This window comes from Diabrotica undecimpunctata, chromosome 8 (assembly GCF_040954645.1).
Source record: "Diabrotica undecimpunctata isolate CICGRU chromosome 8, icDiaUnde3, whole genome shotgun sequence".
Classification (NCBI taxonomy): domain Eukaryota; kingdom Metazoa; phylum Arthropoda; class Insecta; order Coleoptera; family Chrysomelidae; genus Diabrotica; species Diabrotica undecimpunctata.
Genome location: NC_092810.1, coordinates 56,598,417 through 56,621,214, shown reverse-complemented (window position 1 = coordinate 56,621,214; position 22,798 = coordinate 56,598,417). Strand labels below are relative to the sequence as shown.

Here is a 22,798-nt window from a genome sequence, read left to right as displayed (position 1 = left end):
ATTTCACTCTGCGACCAAAACTATGCAATGATTTAGTTGTTTTTTGCCTTTGTCTATGTTATTTTGATTTTTCAGTACATCTGTGCGTCCTTTTAGAGTTAGTTTGAAGAGTTCCCAATTAGCATCTGAGATTGTCCATCTCGTTTTTGTATATTCCGATTTAACTGCATTGTTAGTAATGATAATGGGAAAATGATTGCTATCGAATAACCTGTCTAGAGTATGCCAAGTTAGTAACGGGTGTATTTTGGGATCACATAAGCTTAAGTCTATTGATGAGAAGCTTTCTGACCGAATATGAAAGTATGTACTATTTCCTGTATTTAATAAGTTAATACTAGTATTGCTAATGACATTTTCAATTATTTTAGCTCTACCATATGTGTTTTGGAGTCCTACATAGTGTTGTGTGCATTAAAATCTCCAGCCATAATAAATGGGCGAGAAATTTGAGATATTAGGTTTTCTAATTCAGTGCTTGTCAATGAATAATTAGGAGGAATATATAAGCTACATATTGTGATTTGTTCTGGACACCATGATGTTATAGCAACGGCTTCTAATGCAGTGTTTAGGTGAAGTTTACGATGAAAAATTTCAGTTGATATAAAAATTGATGTTCCTCCGGTAACGCGTTGGTGTGTAGTTCTGATATGGTGATAACTAACAGTTTCTAAAGTTTCTTAGATGAGATTCTTAGTGTTTTTGTAAAGTTTGTTTCTTGTAAACAAATAAAGTCAGGATTGGTTTCGGAAATAAGTTCCATTGAATAATTATGAATTTGTTAATAGGAGGATTTTGAGATATCTGTGAGTTTTGAGATGTGTCAGAGATGTACTGATCATCAGTTGTTTCGTATGAGAAGTCAAGATTGGGTAATTTTGTAGAATTACCCATTAAGAGTTTGTTTTGTCCTTAAATTTTTTTATAAGACGAATTAGTCTATTTTAGATTTATTTAATGGGGGATTGGGATAGATTTGGTATAACGTAGAAATCAGTGATTTGATGTGTGGTGTGAATTTTAATGCTTCTGCGTATGGATCGCTACTACCGTAACAGTTTTCAAGAAGAGCAATTATGTTATCTGCTGGGATAATGAATATTTGTGGAGTTTCTTTATAAAGTTCGCATATGATTGTTTTCGCCATTTCGGATAGGGTTGAGTCACAATTTGACCGTTTAAGTTTTTTCTTGTTTTGTGGTTTGGAAAACCCGGCATGGGTATTAGTTTGTTAACTGTGAGTAGATTCTTCAGTTATGCCAGTTCTGTCACTAGGAGAAGAAAGTTGTGAGTGTGTGCGTTTATAGTGTGTTTGTGTATTTGTCATATGTTGAATTGGTTTTTCTAATGAGGAGTTGTTATTTAAGTATGTAAGTGGTATATTATTGACTGGAGGAGATATCTCTGTTCGTGTGGTACAGTGTTGGTTTCTGGGTTTTTTTCAGTAGACGTGGGTTCGGCTCTTAAAAGGATTGAAACAATTGTCTGGTTAGAAGAGGTACTTTCTGATGGATTTGTGCAATTTAAAGCGACATGCCCTGATACAGACGAAACATTATATTTTGTCAGTAGAAACGAAGATGCGATTTTCATTATCTTCGAAAGAGAGCACAAGAGAAGTTTGAAGCTCAAAAGTTTCGGAGGGCGGAAACACCTAATTTGTCTCCTAAAGCTTAGGATATGTGAGATTTTCTCCTCCGGAATGCCTGCTTTAAGAAATGATACTGGGGAGGCAATTTTTAAACCTATACTTTTAACAGCGGTTTCGATAATTTTATGTGGGATACACGGGGAGACATTCGACATTAAGAATCTTTTTGTAGGAGAAGCGAGTTTACGTATGTTTAAAGTTAGGGAGCCAATTTCTATGGTAGCATGAGATTTTATAAGTTTATCTTCTATGTTTTTATTAGTTAAATATATACAGACAATATTGTTGGAGATTCTGGAGGCGAAGCAGATGTTCCTGAGTTCGATAATATCACCAATTGCTTTTACATAATCAAATAATTTGAGGCTGTCTTTGGCATGAAGTATGGTTGCTTGTTCTTTCTTTGGGTAGGTTGGTTTCGGTGTTGTTTTTGCTGCTGTTACATATGACATTGTAGAAGTGTTGTTGTTTGGTGTATCTTGTTTGTTGCGGATTGTTGAATCTTGTTGTGACATTGCTGTGGAAGAAACAGTTGGTTTGATGGTATTACCTGTACTACTCATGTTCACATAAGATGCAGGTGAATTGTTGATATTAACTTATAAATTAATTTTTGATAAACTAAATGCCTGGCCTATAGTGCCGGCAAATTATTTGTATTAACTGTTTTTATGCAATAAAGTTTTAAATCAATTTCTGATAAAAAGGTATTAATTGTTCTTATCGAACAAAAACCACATCGGGCACACTACACCAGTTTTTAAACGATATATTCGATGCTGAACGCTTACGATGTTAGCTCGTTGGCGGCTAGTGCTCAACTCAATAAAATTATTAATAAAAGTATTAAATAACTTACTGTTAGAGCTTCATTTTAAAGTAGTTTCAGTATAATTTTAGAAATTGTCTCTAAAAATATTGGTATCCATATTTCATTTCACAGTAAATAGTATAAAGTATATGTTAATTAAGGTGTGAACTAAAGCATTACCACATAGATGCTAGTTATTTTTATTTTAAGATAGGAAAAGATACACGTTGGGCAAGTCTATTTTAATATTTTTGTTACATTTGAATTTTTTTTTCTTCTACGGTACTACAGCCCAAACTGAGCATTGACCTCCTTTATTTTTTGCCTCCACAATTGCTTCTGTGACTGATCTTCTCCATACACAGACTCCTAAAAGGGCTTGTGCGTTAGGGTATCCCGAAAAATCGCTTTTTGTTTTTGTTTACAAGACCTCTTGAAATTGGGGTAATTGCTCGTTAATTATCACAATAATTAAAAAAAAAAATTAACAATATATCTTTAGGGTTCTACCAAACTTTAAAGTTTTGAAAAAAATTTATGGTAATATTTCACTATACTTAATTTCGCATCATGAACTAAATATAAAACATTATTTAATGCAAGACCTCTTAAAATTTATGTAATTGCCAATAGATTATTACAATATTTTTAAAAATAAAATAAAAATATATCTTAAGGGTTCTAACGATCTTCAAAGTTTGGAAAAATTGCCATTTTTGTGATAATATTTTTTCGGCTCCTGAACTAAAATTAATTGAGATTGTACTGTACTATTGTATAATACTACGTCGTATTATACGTTCCGTTAAAGGTTAGAGAATTCTGTGAACTTTGGTTACATCAGTTCTGCTTTGATGGTAGGATAAAGACGAGTAGAAGGAGAAGGTGGCTCGGGTTGTCGACACGTCGCTCGACGTTCAACCAGAGAACTACGAACTGTGTTCGTAGTTCTCTGGTTTAACATCATTACAGTTGCGTTTGTTCTAGTGTCAAAAGCTGATTTTGTGAGTTTTAAATCATGGGTTCTAGGCGTAGACTACTTATAATGGGACTATAATGGGACCTTACAAAAACTTGACGATCGACAGCTACCAACTATAAGAGATGTTATGAAATGTATTTTATTTGTGAAAAACGATCTAAAATTAAAGTATAATGGAAAGGATCGTTCCGATTCAGAAATATATGCCATTGTTTCTGAAGTTATTAATATTTGGACAAAAGCTTCGATTCCAATATATTTCTATTGAATCTTGTTCATGTTTAAACCATAAAAAAGTTCCCATCATTGATAGAGACTTTCTGTTGGATCAAAGAAATGTCAGGAAAATGGTCATAGGTGGTGTTGATAAGAAACAAACTGCCAGATTCCTGAAACGACAGCGGAGAAAAATAGAAAAATCAATGAGGGCAACAAAAAAGTTTTGTGCTACTTAAACGACCTATTGTATATCAGCAAATTGTGATGAAGAAGCAGTGCCTGACTCTTTCTCAACCGTCGATTTCCACGTTTAATAGAAATACGTTGCGGTTGCCAACAGTTGCTAAAGTTAGTGATAGATACGGTTTATCTATTCAATCTGCTGCTGCTGTTGCTTCTGCTGTTTGGTTGATGTGGGTTTGGTTTCTACCGAAGATCTGACACTGGTTATTGATAAAAACAAAATCGACAGAGCTGTATGTATAGTCCGAAGAGATGCTTTAAAAGGTGTTGCAGGTATTTTTATAAATAGCATTTACTTTGATGGACGAAAGGACAAGACTCTGATAAATGAGAAAATAGGGAATCGTTACCATCGCAAAGAGATTTTGGAAGAACACATCTCATTGTTATTAGAACCCGGATCAATTTATTTGGGACATACAATGCCTAGTCGTGGCACTGCAAATGGAATTTTTACTTCGATCACAACTTTTTTTGAGGGTCAAAGTTTGAATTTAGATGATGTAATTTGCGTTGGATGTGATGGAACTGCAACTAATATTGGCTGGAAGGGTGGTGTGATTTAATCTTTGGAGGAGTATTTGGAGAGACCGTTACAATGGTGCGTTTGTTTGCTTCATTCCAATGAGTTACCGTTTCGTCACTTGTTCCTGACCATAGATAGTTCTACTTCGAGTCCTAGAGAATATTCCGGCCCTATTGGAAAACAGTTGCTTATGAAAATAAACCCACCGTGACTTTTTCTGCTGTGAATGTTAATTTGCCTGACTTGCCAAAAATGTGGTCAATGAATTAAGTACAGATCAAAAATATCTATACGAAATATGTTAAGCAACCGAAGCATATTTTTCAACTAATTATGTACTCTCGATTTCTATCCGAAAATCTAAGATCTGTTGTGGATAGGTACTGTTATCGAAAGAAAAGCCTTTTTGCCCATCCAGAAAACTTACTTGTGAGTTTGTTTTTTGATGATAGAGATAGAAGAATAAAAAAAGCTAGAGACACTGAAAGTTTCCATAAACGCAGAATATTTAAAACACCAAAAATTAACTTCTCTGCTAAAGATTACACCAATATTATTACGTGACACGAATGTCAGGATTGTCAGGTTACAACACCGCCGGTTCTTTGGCATATTATGTTAAACTGATTACAGAGGCCTCGCAGAATGTAACCGATGCTACTTCTAGAGATAGCCTTATCAGAACCAGGTTGGAGTCTCGGCAGAAATGCCAAATTTTAGACACAAAAATAAGTTCAAATTTTAATAAGTTTTTGTCATCAAATATAGGATCTATTTTGTTTCTTAAGTTATTGATAACCTTTTTCATTAATTTTAATAATAAAATATCTTTTACATTAAATTTGTGTATTATTTGAAGTTGATATATGATTTAGGTCTGTACAAACGTAAAATTTACAAAACTTTAAAGTCTAGTAGAGCCCTGAAGGTTTTTTCATAATCTCTGGAAAATTATGCAAATTTGAATACCTCTTGCGATATTTTTTTTTGCAGCTGCACTCTTGCGATAGTGAAGCTCAAAAAAATTTTTATTGTGCGTGCTGTTTACTGTGTCTTCCCAGCGCTTTCTTGGTTTTCCAACCGTTATCTTTCCCTGCATTCTAGCATTCAGTGCTCTTTTTTTGTAGCCCTATCCTCTCCTATCCTCTCCCAATCTTATCACATGTTTGGCCCATTGCAATCTTTGTATTCTAATGCAGTCTGACAGTGGTGCTTCCTTATAAAGTTGATAAAGATCGTTGTTGTATCGACTTCTGTATATTCCGTTTTCCCTCACAGGTCCCAGTATTCTCCTCAGTAGTTTCCTTTCGAATGTGTCGAGTTTGCTTTTGGATGTTTCTTTCAGGACCCATGCTTCACTGCCATAGCATGCTATTGGTCGAATTAAGGTTTTATATATTGTAGGTCTCATCTTTGTATTTCGATCGAAATTTGAATTTACTAGTACTTATATAAGAAATACTTGTTATATTACTATATATCGTAAATCTCACCCTTTACATTCCTGTTTTTTGATATAATGATGCGTTATTCGTAAATAAAATCAAACTGGCTTTATTTAGTTACAAAACAATTATTTATCATATACATATTACAACATACACAATATATAATAGAAAAATTACCTGGATTATAATAAAAAATATATTGAAAACAGATCTCTCCTTTTTAGGAATCACTATTACCTTCCTCTGGAATACATCGAGCTCTTTCCTTTAGAGAAAGAAAACCAACACCTCCACCCTTGAAAACAGATAGTGTAGAGATGGAAAATATTATGGTGCCATCAGTTAATGCAGCAGTGTATGACTCCGCTTCAGATATTGTTAGGCTTAAGCTAATTACCGAAGAAGAACCCCCTCCTTATGAAGCGCCAAAGGCTGTTTCAGAAGAATAGCATATGTAAGTATTTTTCGTGTTTTCTTTACTTTTGCATATTTTACAAAATAAGGGTAAAAAATATGCTACCATTAAATACTACTACTATAGCAACAGGGTGTTTCCACAGTATGTGAAAAACCTTTGGAAGCGATAAGGCGTACAATTTTAAGACCAATTTTCTACAAATAGGTGAGAGTATTATTTGTTCTTTTTGGTAAACGGGAAGTTAATAAAAGGTAAAACTTAAGAATATTAAAATAATACAAATATAAAACAGGATGGGGAAGTGTTGGGGAAAAAGTTAGGAGAAATGAAACGGGAGAACTAATGATGATGGAAACAGAAATCGTCGAACGATGGAAGGAGTATAAATATTATATTAATATAAGATTAAGACATAATTATTAGTTGCAATAAAAATCATATTTCAATCAAATGCATCATAACTAACTAGTGTTTGATGTTTCGACTTCCACTCGGTAAACGTTCTAAAAAAAGATTAATATAAAAAATTTTGCTAGTATTTATACTGATTATATCTTGGGACTTATTTTACTATCTGATTTTCTTTTAGCACAGTGCACTCAGTGACTTTCTTCTAAGGGGTTTATGATGTAATTATTCAAGTCGTTAAGATCGTTCTCGGAGGTTTTATGAAGTAGTAGCTTATTATTGATATGTGCCTGATATTGGTTGATCTAATTGGGGTGTACAAATACCATGAGATTTATTTTTAATCATCATGTTTTTCTTTCTCTTTTTGTGTTGATTTGGACTTTCGCTTGTATCATTCTGTGGTCACTGCTTATGGTGAACTTGTTGAGTACTGTTACATCTTTAATTATTTCTTTTTTGTCACTTATGATGTAGTCGATTTCGTTCCTTGTGAATGAATATGCAAATAGATAATTCAGAAGATATTTGGAAGCAACTTTAACTTGGCACTTTCTAGGAGCCGTTAAAACCACAAAAATATATACACGTGTCGGAAGTCGGCTATCTCAGAGGTCCCTTAAGCTAGCGGGGACACATGAGCGGAATCCAATTTAACCTACGTAATATTTTTTCACCAATTTTTCACTAATTTATTACCACCCTAATAATTTTTCACCACCAAACCAACCTTAAGGGGAGCGATTCTGCTGGCTTAAGGTTCAAGCTAGCAGAATTCAAAAAAAAAACTTTTTGTTGATGGCATATTTTTTCACCAATTTTTCACTAATTTATTACCACCCTAATAATTTTTCACCACCAAACCCCCCTTAATGGGAGCGATTCTGCTGGCTTAAGGTTCAAGCTAGCAGAATTCAAAAAAAAAACTTTTTGTTGATGGCATATTTTTTCACCCATTTTTCACTAATTTATTACCACCCTAATAATTTTTCACCACCAAACCAACCTTAAGGGGAGCGATTCTGCTGGATTAAGGTTCAAGCTAGCAGAATTCAAAAAAAAAACTTTTTGTTGATGGCATATTTTTTCACCAATTTTTCACTAATTTATTACCACCCTAATAATTTTTCACCACCAAACCCCCCTTAATGGGAGCGATTCTGCTGGCTTAAGGTTCAAGCTAGCAGAATTCAAAAAAAAAACTTTTTGTTGATGGCATATTTTTTCACCCATTTTTCACTAATTTATTACCACCCTAATAATTTTTCACCACCAAACCACCCTTAATGGGAGCGATTCTGCTGGCTTAAGGTTTAAGCTAGCAGAATTCAAAAAAAAAACTTTTTGTTGATGGCATATTTTTTCACCCATTTTTCACTAATTTATTACCACCCTAATATTTTTTCACCACCAAACCACCCTTAATGGGAACGATTCTGCTGGCTTAAGGTTCAAGCTAGCAGAATTCAGAAAAAAAACTTTTTGTTGGTGGCCCATTTTTTTTTACTAATTTTTCACTAATTTATTACCACCCTAATAATTTTTCACCACCAAACCACCCTTAATGGGAGCGATTCTGCTGGCTTAAGGTTTAAGCTAGCAGAATTAATAAAAAAACTTTTTGTTGATGGCATATTTTTTCACCCATTTTTCACTAATTTATTACCACCCTAATATTTTTCACCATCAAACCACCCTTAAGGGGAGCGATTCTGCTGGCTTACGGTTCAAGCTAGCAGAATTAAAAAAAATATTTATGATCTACCACAGTGTTCTGCTAGGTTTTTACGAATTTATTACAACTTTAGTAATTTTTCACCCCTTACTACCCCTTTAACAAAAATTAAATAAATTTGTTTTTTCAAAAATACTTGAATACATTTACACGGTGTGTGTGTGCGAGTGTGTGTGAAAAACACTTCTGTTGTAATAATTGGTATATTTAATTAAAAATTACTACTTACCTATTACTTATTAATTACTTACTAAAAGTACTACAAATTTCACTGGACTGATAAGTCCGAAAACGTTTTGAACTTAATCCTTTAGGATTTTTAAAATTTAATTAAATATACCAATCACAACAGTGTTTTACTTCAATGTTCGAGTTTTTTAACTATATGATATACAGCCAACTCACGGGAATGATCCCTTTTTAAGTTGTAAAATTTTGTTAAAAAATAGGTAGTGTACAAAACAACAATATTGCAATGTTTAGCATATAAAAAAGTTGGTGAAGTTGGTGATTGTGTAAATTCTAGCATTTAAAGATGTAAACTACTTTCCTTATTTGAATTTCTAGTATTTATGGGAATTATCTTCCACACTGACACATACGGATTTCAAGATTGGAGGGTTATTGGAAAACAGATCCACTATTCAGCTTAAAATCTTTTTTGCAGAACATCGGAAGAGATCTTTTTCTTATAATTTTAAGGTGGTTAATCTTCATCCATAATCCAATGGTACCGAATGTTATTCCTGAAGATCGGTTTTATAGAATAAGAACAGTTATAGACTTTTTAATAATAAAATGACTGCTCTGCGTTATCCAGTAAAATAATTATCGCTAGATGAATCGATGGTACCGTGGAAAGTTAGACTTAGTTTTAAACAATATACTAAACAAAAGACATAAAAGACGATATCCAGGTTAGAATTAATTCGTAAATTAATTTATAAAAAAGCAAAGAAAGACGGAATATCGCACGCGAACATTTACCTATAAATAATTGCTAATAAATCGGACAAACGCGAAACGAAAACGAAAAGATGCAGAGTATGTCCTATCCTAAAAATAAGAAAAAACCCAATTTATGAGTGTGTGGATTGTGCCGAGAAACCAGATCTCTCCGTGGCCGATTCTTTCAAACATTTCCATAAACAACATAAATAAGTTAATATTTTTTTGTAATAACCTTTAATTTTTACCTATATTCAACTGACAATGAATGAAAAATCGACAAAGAATTAAAATACAAATATGTATCTTTAAATTTTTAAAATGCTGCTAATATAAATTTATTTTACTACGCAAATAATCTATATCAGCTGTTCTGACCAACCGGTAATTTCGGTCTCATTTGAATATACCTACTTAAAATGTTTTGCAATATAAATTCTTTATGTTATACACCTAATCTTAAAATTATGTTTTGACCAATCGTTAATACTCTTCTTATTTAAATATTATTAAAATATTAAATACCTAAATTATTTTTCAAATTTTCATCTACCTAATGAATGCAAATCTTTTAACAATAGGGTGCAATAGGTGCGCACGATCCCGACGACCCTCCTTTACAATCAGATAAATAATGTAATAGACGTAATAAAATTATTTCAATTTGAATATTTCTTACCTGGTAATTTATTCTGTGAAATATAAAAATTCCATTGTATTTACTAAAACTCAACTTGATTTCAGTTATTTTATATTCATAAAAAGGACTAACGATTCGATTTCGCTTAGCCATGTAATACGACTCGAATCAGAGTCAATTTTTTAAAACGGGTAAAATTTATAGTTTTTGGAATAAAGTGTTTTCATATTTTTAATATTTAAACATTGAAAAAATAAATATTAGTTATAGTATAGAATAACATTTGAAAATGTTTTTCAATTAGGGTAGTTTAGAAAAACATGACTAGGCTGGTAAAAATATAGTAAAATTCTAGCATAGCACTCTTGTGTTTTCAAAAAGATTTTTTATTCACCTAGCGTCAATGTGTATCTTGTTGAATGTTTCCCATTATCTGAAGCTTAGGGGGTCAAAAATTATTGGATCAAATTTAGTAAAAACCAGGCAAGCAATTTATATTTTCAGTTACAAGTAGAATACAGTAAAATTATAAAAATAGATTTTTTATCACCTTAAATTTTAAGGTAGTAGAATTATTGACTCCTCATAGAGGGTAGTTGAAGGGTGAAAAATTACTAGGATGGTAATGTATTACAAATCTAGCATAATACTGTAGTATCTCATATTTCCGAAAAGATTTGCTTTGCATTCAACCAGCGTAAATGTGTAGATGGTGGAATTGGTGAAGTTCGTTAACATTTAGTAAAAACTAACCAGAGAGTTTCTTATTTTACTTATAAATAGTATTTAGTAAAATTATAAAACAAAACTTTTTCACCTTTAATTTAAACATAGCAGAACTATTGACTTCCACTAAGGGTTAGTCGAGGGATAAAAAATTACTAAGTTGGTAATAAATTCGTAAAAACTTATGGTATATCATAAATAATTTTTTTTAATTACGCTGGCTCGAATATTAAGCTAGCAGGAACGTTTCTAAATAAGATTGATTTAGAGATGGAAACTTATCAGGGTAAAAATACTTTTTTATGTCAGTTATAAGTAGAGGATAGTGAAATTGTAAAAAAAGATTTTTTTCACGTTAAATTTTAACCTAACAGAATTATTGACTTATCACAAGGGGTAGTTTAGGTGTGAAAAATTACTAGGGTGGTAATAAATTAGTAAAAACTTAGCAGAATACTGAGGTATTTCAAAAATACGTTTTTTTCTTATTTTGCTGGTTCAAATATTCAGCTAGAACGAAAGTTTTCGAATAGGTTTATGGGAGCAAAATTATCAGGATGGTCAAAGTTTAGTATAAACTTAACAAAACACTTTTTTATTTCAGTTATAAGTAGTGGACAGTAAATTTGAAAAAAAATTTCTCCTTAAATTTTAATCTAACACAATTATTGACTTTTCACAAGGGGTAGTTAAGGGGTGAAAAATTACTAGAATGGTAATAAATTCGTAAAAACCTAGCAAAACACTGTGGTATATTATAAATATATTTTTTAATTCTGCTGGCTTGAACCGCAAGCCAGCAGAATGACTCCCCTTAAGGGTGGTTTAATGGTGAAACAATATTAGGGTGGTAATAAATTAGTGAAAAATGGGTGAAAAAAACAAGAACAGAACAGAACAGAACAAAAAGTTTTTTTTTGAATTCTGCCATCTTGAACCTTAAGCCAGAATAACCGCTCCCATTAAGGGTGGTTTGGTGGTGAAAAATTATTAGGGTGGTAATAAATTAGTGAAAAATTGGTGAAAAAATATGTCATCAACAAAAAGTTTTTTTTTTGAATTCTGCTAGCTTGAACCTTAAGCCAGCAGAATCGCTCCCATTAAGGGGGGTTTGGTGGTGAAAAATTATTAGGGTGGTAATAAATTAGTGAAAAATTGGTGAAAAAATATGTCATCAACAAAAAGTTTTTTTTTTGAATTCTGCTAGCTTGAACCTTAAGCCAGCAGAATCGCTCCCATTAAGGGGGGTTTGGTGGTGAAAAATTATTAGGGTGGTAATAAATTAGTGAAAAATTGGTGAAAAAATATGTCATCAACAAAAAGTTTTTTTTTTGAATTCTGCTAGCTTGAATCTTAAGCCAGCAGAATCGCTCCCCTTAAGGTTGGTTTGGTGGTGAAAAATTATTAGGGTGGTAATAAATTAGTGAAAAATTGGTGAAAAAATATGCTATTAACAAAAAGATTTTTTATTTTATTATTCTGCTAGCTTGAACCTTAAGCCAGCAGAATCGCTCCCATTAAGGGTGGTTTGGTGGTGAAAAATTATTAGGGTGGTAATAAATTAGTGAAAAATGGGTGAAAAAATATGCCATCAACAAAAAGTTTCTTTTTTGAATTCTGCTAGCTTGAATCTTAAGCCAGCAGAATCGCTCCCCTTAAGGTTGGTTTGGTGGTGAAAAATTATTAGGGTGGTAATAAATTAGTGAAAAATGGGTGAAAAAATATTACGTAGGTTAAATTGGATTCCGCTCATGTGTCCCCGCTAGCTTAAGGGTCCTCTATCTCAGCCGCTACCACATCTGCGAGATCGACTCTGTGTAAAATTATCGCTGTAAAAAAGTAGCATCGTCGTGATACTCTTGCACCACTTTACTTAACAGCGAGATACTTTCGCAAACACAATATAAGGGGCAAAGCAGAAATATTTAGAATATTTCTGGACTAAATGCTTCAAATATTAAATTTTATAATCAATAATTTGAAACCTATTTCCTATTTTGTACAACAAATTCAAAGTAAGAAAAGTGCTTTTATCTTTTTAATGAAATTCTTGCCATTCTTATTAAATTTATGAAACTTTATTAAATACGTTCTAAAACTTACCTGCAGAAGTCTATTGCAGTTGCTGCAATAATACTTGGAATTTCAAGTTTTCCTGTATTTCGTAATAACAATATATTAAGTGTGAAGTAAAGCTTTAGAAGATTTTAGAAAAGTATATTTGATAACTATGCCTGTTCTATACGTTTAAAATATTTACAATTCGTAATTACTTCTAGTAAAAAATGGCAATGTGCACATTTTCATTTTGTAAATTCAATTATTTTTAAAAATGGGCCAATTTGTGGTTTATACACCACACCATTATGAGATATTTTTATATAAAAACTTTCACTGGATGATCCTAACAAAGCAGATAAAGCTATCGTCCGACATTTTTAATTCTGTGGCTTGGTTCTAAAAGGACCAATGTCAAAATTGTTCGAAATTGAGTTTGGCCCTGATTCCTACTGAGAAAAATTAATACTTTATTGTGTAGAAAGGTCGTGGGCTGTCATAAGCACTGTATGGAAATTCCACCAAGGCCAATTAGCCAAGTCTGGTTAAAAAAAAAGGTTCGAAAATGTTTCGCCGATATCTGAAGCTTTTAAGACATAGGTGGGGGTTACTAGATGACGAATATATGAAAAGGTACTCGTATTTTTACCTTACGTTTTTTTTTAAACAATAATTTATGGTCACAATTTGATTTTTTGCCTATAAGTTTTTTCCCTTATATTTTAAATAAACAATATTTATATCATTTTTTTATATCAAGAATATCTTTATTTTCCCGTTTTTTTAATTAGAATTGATAAACAATTTACGGAGATATTTGCAAAAAAGCAGTTTTTTTTGCACTAATTTATAAATTTTAATAATTTTTTTATTAACAAAATAAAATGTTATTAATACATTTAAACATCGAGGAATTATCGTGTTTTAAATTTGTGCGAAATTTCCTCCCGATCGGTCAAATAGTTTAAAATATATTTAATTTATTTTTCCCTGAGGCTAATTGTTTAAACTATTAAATTTGCCCTATGAATGACTCTAGACACATTTAGCAAATTTCATAGGATTCTTTAAGACTTAGACTATCTCAGAAGTTAAATGCATATTGCGTTTTCATCGAAATTATTTACAAAATAAACGTTTGAAAAATGAGTATGATTTTTACTTTTATTTACTTATAAACAATTGTAATAACTTTTATATTTTTCAAGCTACAGACTTGTACGTACAACCATTGGTTAGCTGGTAAAAAAACTAACATTAAAAAAAACCTTCTATGACCAATAAGAACGAAGTTAAGGACTATTTTTTAAAAAATCGGATCTTCATTGTTTATAAACATGAAGTAGTAAAATTTGCAAAAATTTTGAATAAACATCTAAACTTTATATAGAAACTTACAGCTATAAAATTCATCCGATTTTTCGAAACTTACAGCCCTTCGAAACGAAGGTACTTTCGAAAGATCGACATAGGAAAGTGGAGAGGATAACTGTTTCAGCTCCGTTTTTTTTTCGGCATCGGAACTTATAGCTATAAAATTCATCCAATTTTTCGAAACTTACAGCCCTTCGAAACGAAGGTACTTTCGAAAGATCGACATAGGAAACTGGAGAGGATAACTGTTTCAGCTCCGTTTTTTTCTCGGCATCGGAACTTCAAATTGAAACTCGTAGGAAAAATTTTCATTATCCATTGCAGCTGGAAGCCTCTTTTTTTTATTCTGGGGTAGCTCGTCAAAATATAAATAACTACATACATAGTTTTCACTGGCCGGAAAATATGGGAAACCTCGGAAAAATTGAGTGCATTTGAAATTCACCTTAAAAACTTACTTTTTTTTAATTTGGCTGGAATAGTCTGTCGCAGTGTTAATAATGATGACATAATTTTCACCCCCCCTGGAAATCTCGCAAAATCCCGAAAAATCAACATATTTTTTTTTATTTTATATCAATGATGTAATAATACTCATATATTTTATAAATTAAATTTCAGGTAATTTTTTACACATTATATTATTTTATTCCTTATATTAATTATAATTGTTTGTATTTTTATAAATATTGATTTTTATTCTATTTTTCGTACAAATATGATATACAATATATTCTAATCTGCGTTACTGCTTTGATAAAATAAGTCGATTTTTTCATCACCTGTCTTATTAAATTTTGCAATGTTTATTAAACTTTACTGTTTTTCTTTTTTTTACATACATTGGTTTAAAAGAAATTTGGTTAATTCATACGACTTCACTGTCAGTTCTGAACCTTTTTGTTGCAGGTTGTTTGTCTTCACTTATTAAATCAGTCTCTAAATAAAGATTTTCAGAATCACTCTCGTCGTCTCAAACGTAACTGTACCGACGTTGTAGCATATTTTCTCCTTTAGAGCTTTCCTGAAAAAGCTTCAGATAGCGTCCATGTCTCTACTCCGTATAATAATGTAGAAAATACACAGCATCTAATGACCGAGATTTTGGTACTAAGTGGTAAATCGTGACTTCTGAAAAGAGGCTTTATCTTTACAAACGCTAATTTTGCTTTCCCTATATATATATATATATATATATATATATATATATATATATATATATATATATATATATATATATATATATATATATATATAATGGCTATACACCCCAGATGTGGGGTTAAACCGCAAATGCTTTCTAGATCCGATTTCTTAAGTGGATCAGTCTTTTTTGTTTATCTTATCTTCTTGACAATATCTCTCCATTTTTTCCTGTCTCTAGTTCTTCCTCTCCATTCTCTGACTCCTGCCCTTTGGAGGTCTTCTTCAACTTCTTGCAGCCACTTTGATCTCGGTCTTCCCCTTCTCTTTTTTCCTCCTGGATTCCATTCTATCATTGCGTATGTCACTGCCTCATCGCCTGCTCACCAAATGTGACCTAACCATCTAACTCTGCATTGCTTTATTTTAGTTACGATGTCTTCCTTAAGTTCTTCCTTAATTTCTGCATTTGTTCTGCTTCTATATTCATTTTGCTCTGTTCTGATTGGTCCTAGTATGGTTCTCATAATCTTTCTCTCTGCTATTCTTAAGTCTTCTTCATCTTTTTTAACCATCTTCATTGTTTCTCTTGCATATAATAATATTGGCCTAATTATGGTGTTATAAATGCTCATCTTACTTTTTTTAGTCAGTGTTTTGCTTTTAAGTAATGTTTTGTTTGCAAAAGAAGCTTTATTCGCTGCTAATATTTTTTCTTTTATTTCGGATTTCCTTTCTCCGGATTTACTTATTGTAACTCCTAGGTATTTGAAGTATTCTACTTCTTCAAACTCAGAACTTCCTATTTTGATTTTTTCTTTCATTGGTTTTTTCCCTAATATTAATATTTTTGTCTTTTCTTGATTTAATCTTAGCCCCATTACCTCCCTTTTCTCTCTTATTTCTTCTAGCATTTCTTTCATTATTTTTCTGTTCTTTGCAATAATAGCAATATCGTCTGCATATGCAATTATTTGACCACCTCTTGTCCTGAGATTTCCTTTATTTATATTTCATAGTACATATTCTAATGCTAGATTAAATAGCGTTGTTGATAAGGCATCTCCTTGTTTCATCCCTTTATTTATAATGAATTCCTCTGTCTCTCCTCTTTGTGTCTTTATGCTTATTTTTGTAGTTCTCATTGTCATTTCTATTAATTTTCTGAGTTTATGTGGAATTTTTAATTTTTTAAGTGCTATCATTAATCCGTTCCTTTTAATTGAATCAAATGCCTGTTTGAAGTCTATGAATAACATTTCCAATTCTAATTTATACTTGTTTGCTTTTTCCATTATTTGTTTTATTGTGTGTATTGCATCTATTGTAGATCTTCCTTCTGTGAATTCACATTGGTACTGTCCTACTGTCTTCTTTGTGATCTTTGATAACCTCTTTTTTATTATTGATGTCAATATTTTATAAGTTGTATTTAGTAACGTTATTCCTCTATAATTTTCACAGATTTGTTGGTCTCCATTTTTATGTACTGTTATGATCTGCCCTACCTCCCAGTCCCCTGGCATTTTCTCGTCTTTCCATATATTTTTCAATAGTGCTAGTATTTTTCCTCTTAGTTCCCTTCCCCCGTATTTTATTAGTTCCATATTAATGCCATCTTTACCAGGGGCTTTTCCATTTTTGCTTCTCTGTATTACTTCATCCAATTCCTCTAATGTTGGTTCTTTTAAAATTCCGATATCTACTTCATCTACTTTATCTTCTTCTTCTTCGTGCACCGTTTCCTCCTCGTTATGCATTTCTTCTTCTGTTGTTTCCTCCGTCAAGAGCTCTCTGTAGTAATCTCTCCATAATTGTTTGTATTCTTGGTCCTCTATTATCACTATTTCCTCTCTATTTTTTATTCCGTTTGTTTTGCTCTTGTATTTTTTGTTTTGTTCTTTAATCTTTTTGTAAAAACTTTTCGTATTTCTGTTTGTTCTTTCCTGCTCTATTTCCTGCATTTTTTTGTCTACCCATCTTCTTTTATTTTGCCTTATCACTTTCTTAGCATTCCTTCTTAATTTTTCATATTCTTCTCTGTCTTAATCTTTATCTGTTCTTAGCCATTTATTTCTGGCTTGCACTTTTTTTCCTGTTATTTCTCTACATTCTTGGTTATACCATTCGTTTTTTGTTTTAGCCTGACTTTTACCTATCTGCATATTTGCACCTTCTTCTATTGATTTTTTGATCGTCTCCCATTCTGTGTTTATATCTTCTGCTTTATATTTCTCTTTTATTTGAACTGTTACTGCCTCTTCATATTTTTTTCTTGCTTCTTCATTACTCATTTTATTGACATTCCACTTTTTATGTTGGTTTTTTTGTTTTGTTTCAATTTTAACTTTTTCTCTTATAGTGGCTGTGACCATGTAGTGGTCTGAATCTGCACACGCAGCTCTGTACGTTCTTACATCTTTTATTGACGATTACTTTCGTTTATTAATCATTATGTGATCAATTTGACTATATGTTTTCTGATCTGGTGACCTCCATGTTACCTTATGTATTTTAGGGTGTTCAAATTTTGTTGAGCTTATTAACAAATTTGTTCTTGTTGCTAGGTTACATAGTCTTTGCCCATTGTCATTCGTGTTTTCGTGTATTGTATGCTTTCCTGCAATTTGTTGTAAAAAGTAATCTCCTATTCGACCCTATCATAAAAGATTTCTTTTTCGTCTGCATTGCTTGTTTCTGTGGGGGCGTATAAATTCAAGACTGATATATTAAATGGTTTGCTGTTGACTCTAACATAGGCCATCCTTTCGCATATTGGCTTGAAATTTATAATTTTCTCTCTTAGGTGCCTTAGTATCATGAATCCCACGCCTTTTTGCCCTTGTTTCTTTCCTCCTGAATATAACATTGTAAAGTCTTGTTTGTCAATCTGTCCCTGTCCCTCCCAGCGTAATTCTTGCAGGGCAGCAATATCTATTTTATACTTTTTGAGTTCTTTTTCTATTTCCAGCATTTTTCCTGGAGTTAGCATGGTTCTTATGTTCCATGTGCTTATTTTCAACTCTTTATTTTTTTTGTTCTGTTGTCTTCGTTTTTTATTTTTGTTTTCTTATCTATCTTTCTTTATTGCACTTTTGTTGTACCCGGGTTTATCTGCAGTCATTTCTTTGCCTCGTCCGTCAACGAATAATGCATCGTGTCATCCCTTGCTAGTTCTTTAAACCACCTCCATGATGGTCCTCCAGCTGGTTGGTGTTTCTATTCCATCTCCTTTCTAGACCATCTATTATAAGTTTGTTGGCTTTAATTTGGACACGTTTACCTTTCCTTATTTTATCTTTTGCTATTCTTCGTATTTCCTTCTGTATTTGTAGTTCCTCTGTCGTTAGATTATTGTTTATATATATTTTTTTCTTTTTTCACTTCTTTAAGTTTACTTTTGTTTTCCATAATTTTTGTTTTTTCTTCTTTGTTTGGCAGTCTGACTAAACATGTTTTATCTCCTAGTTTCACTGCTTCTTCTATATTTACGGTAATATTTAGCTCTTTTGTCATAAAATTTCCTATTACTTCTTTTAGTATTCTTCTATCTCCAGTTTCTATTGTCATTCCCTGTATTATCACATTATTTTCTTTTCTTATTCTATCCAGCCTTTCAAGGCGTCCTTTTGTCTCATTCAGATCCTTTTTGATTTGTTCATTTTCTTTCCAGATTTCACTATTCTCTTGTTTTAGTTCTGCTAGTTCAGTTTTGAGTTCCCTCATTTCTTCTCTGTATTGTTTTTGTTCCGTTTTTACTTCTTTTATATCAGTTTTTAATTCTTGTAACTCTATTGTTAAATTTTTTATCATATTTAGTATTTGATCTATTTTGCTATCATCTTTGTGACTTTTAACTGGACTTCTTTGTACTTTTTTACTGGGACCAAATAACAGTCACTCTTCTTCTCTATTTCTTTTCCGATTGTCATCGGATGTATTATCATCTAAATCCATATTTCTACTGCTACTACTCGCGATAGAGCCAACCTACCCACTAAACGCGTCGAAGGAAGATGGTTCTCTCAAGCAGTAGCTTGTAGTAATTTATTTTCACGTTTTCTTCCTGAATAAATTAATTTTCAATTAAAATAATTGTCAGTTACTTTGGAACGGTTTGATCTGGCAACGCCCACCTCTAGCTTTTAAAACTGATATAACGTTAATTACCTGGGCCGGTTTTGTTTTTAGTTTTTTGTGTTGAGAGTAAATAAAATGTCCTTCGCCTTCTTAAATTTATCGAGGTTATGCACTTACCTCTCTTCCGATGTCTTTGCTATAATTACCATTAACACTTTTATTCTTCTATTACACACTGCACGCAAAATCAGCAAAATTATCGACTCACAATAACCAAAAATTGAAATTATTATGGAGCAGAATTTACACACGTCTATTTCTTACACTAGAGTTGTCGAAAATTGCTTTCCCTATGCGTTGTTTTATTTCAGAAGAGTGTTTTGACTGTTTGTTTTAGTACCAAGATATGTGTAGCTGTCTACCCTCTCAATTGGCTGTTGGTTTACTAAAAGATGTGTATTTATTATTTCGCGCGTACTAAGTATTGAGATCCAACAGCGTTCGTATAGAATAAATGTTCTTGACGAAAAGTCCTTATTTATTCTTCAAACAATTAAAAAAACCAATATTTCTCACTTATTATAAGACAAATACACACAAATTAGAAATGTTTGGAAAGGTTTTTAAAACCCCCGCCCATTGTGACATAAGAGTATAGGTAGTCCATTTAGAGTTTATTGTTCTACCCCGCTTGAATTTTAACATATGCAAAATGTGCGGCATAAGTTAGGGATATTGTCAATATACTGGTTATGGTAATATACGTCGATTTGCATCAATTACTTGTAAGTAAACAATTAAAAATTATTATACTTTTTAAAAACATGATAGTTTGAGACCATATAAAAAGAATTATACCAAAAAAAAATGAATCAATTTAAATCAAGTATTGACAAAGCACCTCTACTGCATTTGAAAATGAGCTCCTTTTCTCATAAAATTATTTAACACGTTTCGTACGGCTGTACAAAAAAAATATATACCCCCAGCCGGCGTTTTTTTTATTTATCTAGATTAATTTTTATCTAATTAACATGCCACAGTAATTTTTCTTGTTTGATTTTCAATATATCATAAGTTTTTTTAGAATATACTTTGTGGCACAACATTTATTTCACGCCGGCCAAGGATTAATTTGTTTATTCCAGCCGGCGTGGTTTGTTACGCGTACCACACGCTATATTTCACGCCAAATGCATATTCATGGTTCTTGGAACAGTAGTGGGGTGACTGAATTTGCAGATCGTTTGTATTCTCTGTCTAGTTAGAAGTAGTCTTACTTGTTATTAGTTGTTGCTGACGGAGTGTTGTTATCGTGCCATTTATTGCAATATGGGAGATTATGAAAAAGAACAGAGCCGTCTGCAAGCCATTCTTCTGATGTTTCAATTTCCACTTCGGAAATCGTTCTCAAAATACAAACATTAGTGATAATTCTTATTATTATATTCCTCTTAATCCTAATTCTTCTGATGGTTGCTAGAAGCTAGTTCCCAAAAAGCGTGTCAAGAAAAATGATTAAAAATCTGGAGAAAGGAACTTCTAATGTGGTTTCTGCAACCGTAAGTTAATAAACTTTATTTTTATTTTGTCAACAATAAACAGGTAAACTTTTTGTAGATGGATTTGAAATCTGGTTCACATGAAACTATTTCAATTCAAGGAACAAGGACTGTTCCAACAAACAAATATTATTGATGTAACTATACAAGAAGTAATTGATATTGCCACTGTTACTGAAGAAGTGTGTCATAGCGAGCAATTTCAGTGGAGGGAAGTTGATGGAACATCGCTGAAAATATTCGATTACAGTGTAGAATACGAAGGAATAAAATGTTCGTATTACGAGAATTATATAGATCAAGAACCATATGATTGTTTCAAGATCTTCCTTACTGACGACATAATAAATTATATAGTTAAACAAACCAACTTATATGCACAGCAGGTTTTACAAAATTATACTACACCGTCAAATAAGAGGAAACACAAAAAGAAGTGGGTTCCCACAAATACTTCTGAAATGGAAAAATTTTTTGGCATTATTATGTGGATGGGATTAGTCAAATATCCTCGAATAAAAGCATACTGGAGTAACGACATTTTGTATACACATTCGATAAAAAGTATAATGTCTCGAGATCGTTTTAAAGAGCTATTAAAGATGTGGCACTTTAGCGACACTAATGACCGATCTGTAGTAAATGATCGGCTAAGAAAAATTATTCCACTTCTCGAGAAGCTAATTAAACAGTTTCAAGCAGTAATGGTGCCATGTGAAGAAGTATGCATAGATGAGACACTTGTGCCGTTTAGAGGACGCCTAAAATTTAGGCAATATATAAAGAACAAATGGCACAATTTTGGCCTAAAACTGTACAAATTATGTACTATAGGTGGGTACACATACAATTTCAAAGTGTATTCTGGTAATGATAAGACTGATGATGGTAGTGCTTCCGCAGGAGTTGTGTTGCATTAGATGGATAATCTACTTGACTGTGGGCGTACTTTATACACCGACAACTATTAAACAAGTGTGAGTCTTGCAACCAAGTTATTAGAAAGAAATACACACCTAGTTGGCACTGTAAGAGCTAATCGTAAACTCAATTCTTACAAAGTGGTTAATAGTAAATTAAAAAAAATGAAATTGTTGCTGAAGAAAGTTATACAGGTATAGTAATGCTAAAGTGGAAAGACAAACGTGACGTGATGATGCTTACGACAAAACATCAAGCAAACACCACTAAAATAAACAACAGACGCGGTGAAATAGAGAAACCAACTGCTGTCGTTAGTTACAACAAGTGCAAGAGCTACATTGATTTATCAGATCAACTTAAGTCTTATTCTCATTGCCTTAGACGAGGTGATAAGTGGTACCGAAAATTAGCAGTTGAACTGATTTTTGGCTGTGCATTAGTAAATTCCTTTCTAATATATAAGGAGGTAACAGAGAAAACAATTCAAATAAGGGAATACAGAGAGCTGTTAGCTGCAAGGTTATTATTCGGTAAACATCGTGTGGACCACATGGAGAACGAAAAAGCAGATGATATAGAACAACTAGAACACGTTTTGGTACACCATAAACGAAACCGTTGTGTTGTGTGTTATAAGGCCTTAAAAGAATCAAATGACAGGAACACTGCAGCGAATACTTGTTTCCGATCAGTTTGGCATTGCAATGGGTGTAAAAAGAATTATTGTATTCCTTGTTTTTTTCAGGAACATAAGATGAACAAGACATAATATTTTTTTCGTAATTTTACATGTTTTGTTATAATTTACTAATATTCCGATGTTTCATATGCTTATTATAGCTTTCCACTAAAACAGAATTTTTACGATTTACATTTTTTTATTCACCTTACCAAAAATA

At 32.1% G+C, this 22,798-nt stretch overlaps 1 protein-coding gene across 2 annotated transcripts in view; it reads left to right on the top strand.

Annotated features, from left to right (window-relative positions):
- Positions 1–22,798, top strand: part of LOC140447587 (prolactin-releasing peptide receptor-like) — a 1,093,989-nt gene that overhangs the window by 978,557 nt on the left and 92,634 nt on the right. For both annotated transcript variants that reach the window (XM_072540319.1, XM_072540318.1), the window contains one exon: positions 6,108–6,337. In XM_072540319.1, coding sequence (XP_072396420.1) covers positions 6,108–6,332 — 225 coding nt within the window. In that variant the 3' untranslated portion in view covers positions 6,333–6,337. The remainder of the gene's footprint in view (positions 1–6,107; positions 6,338–22,798) is intronic.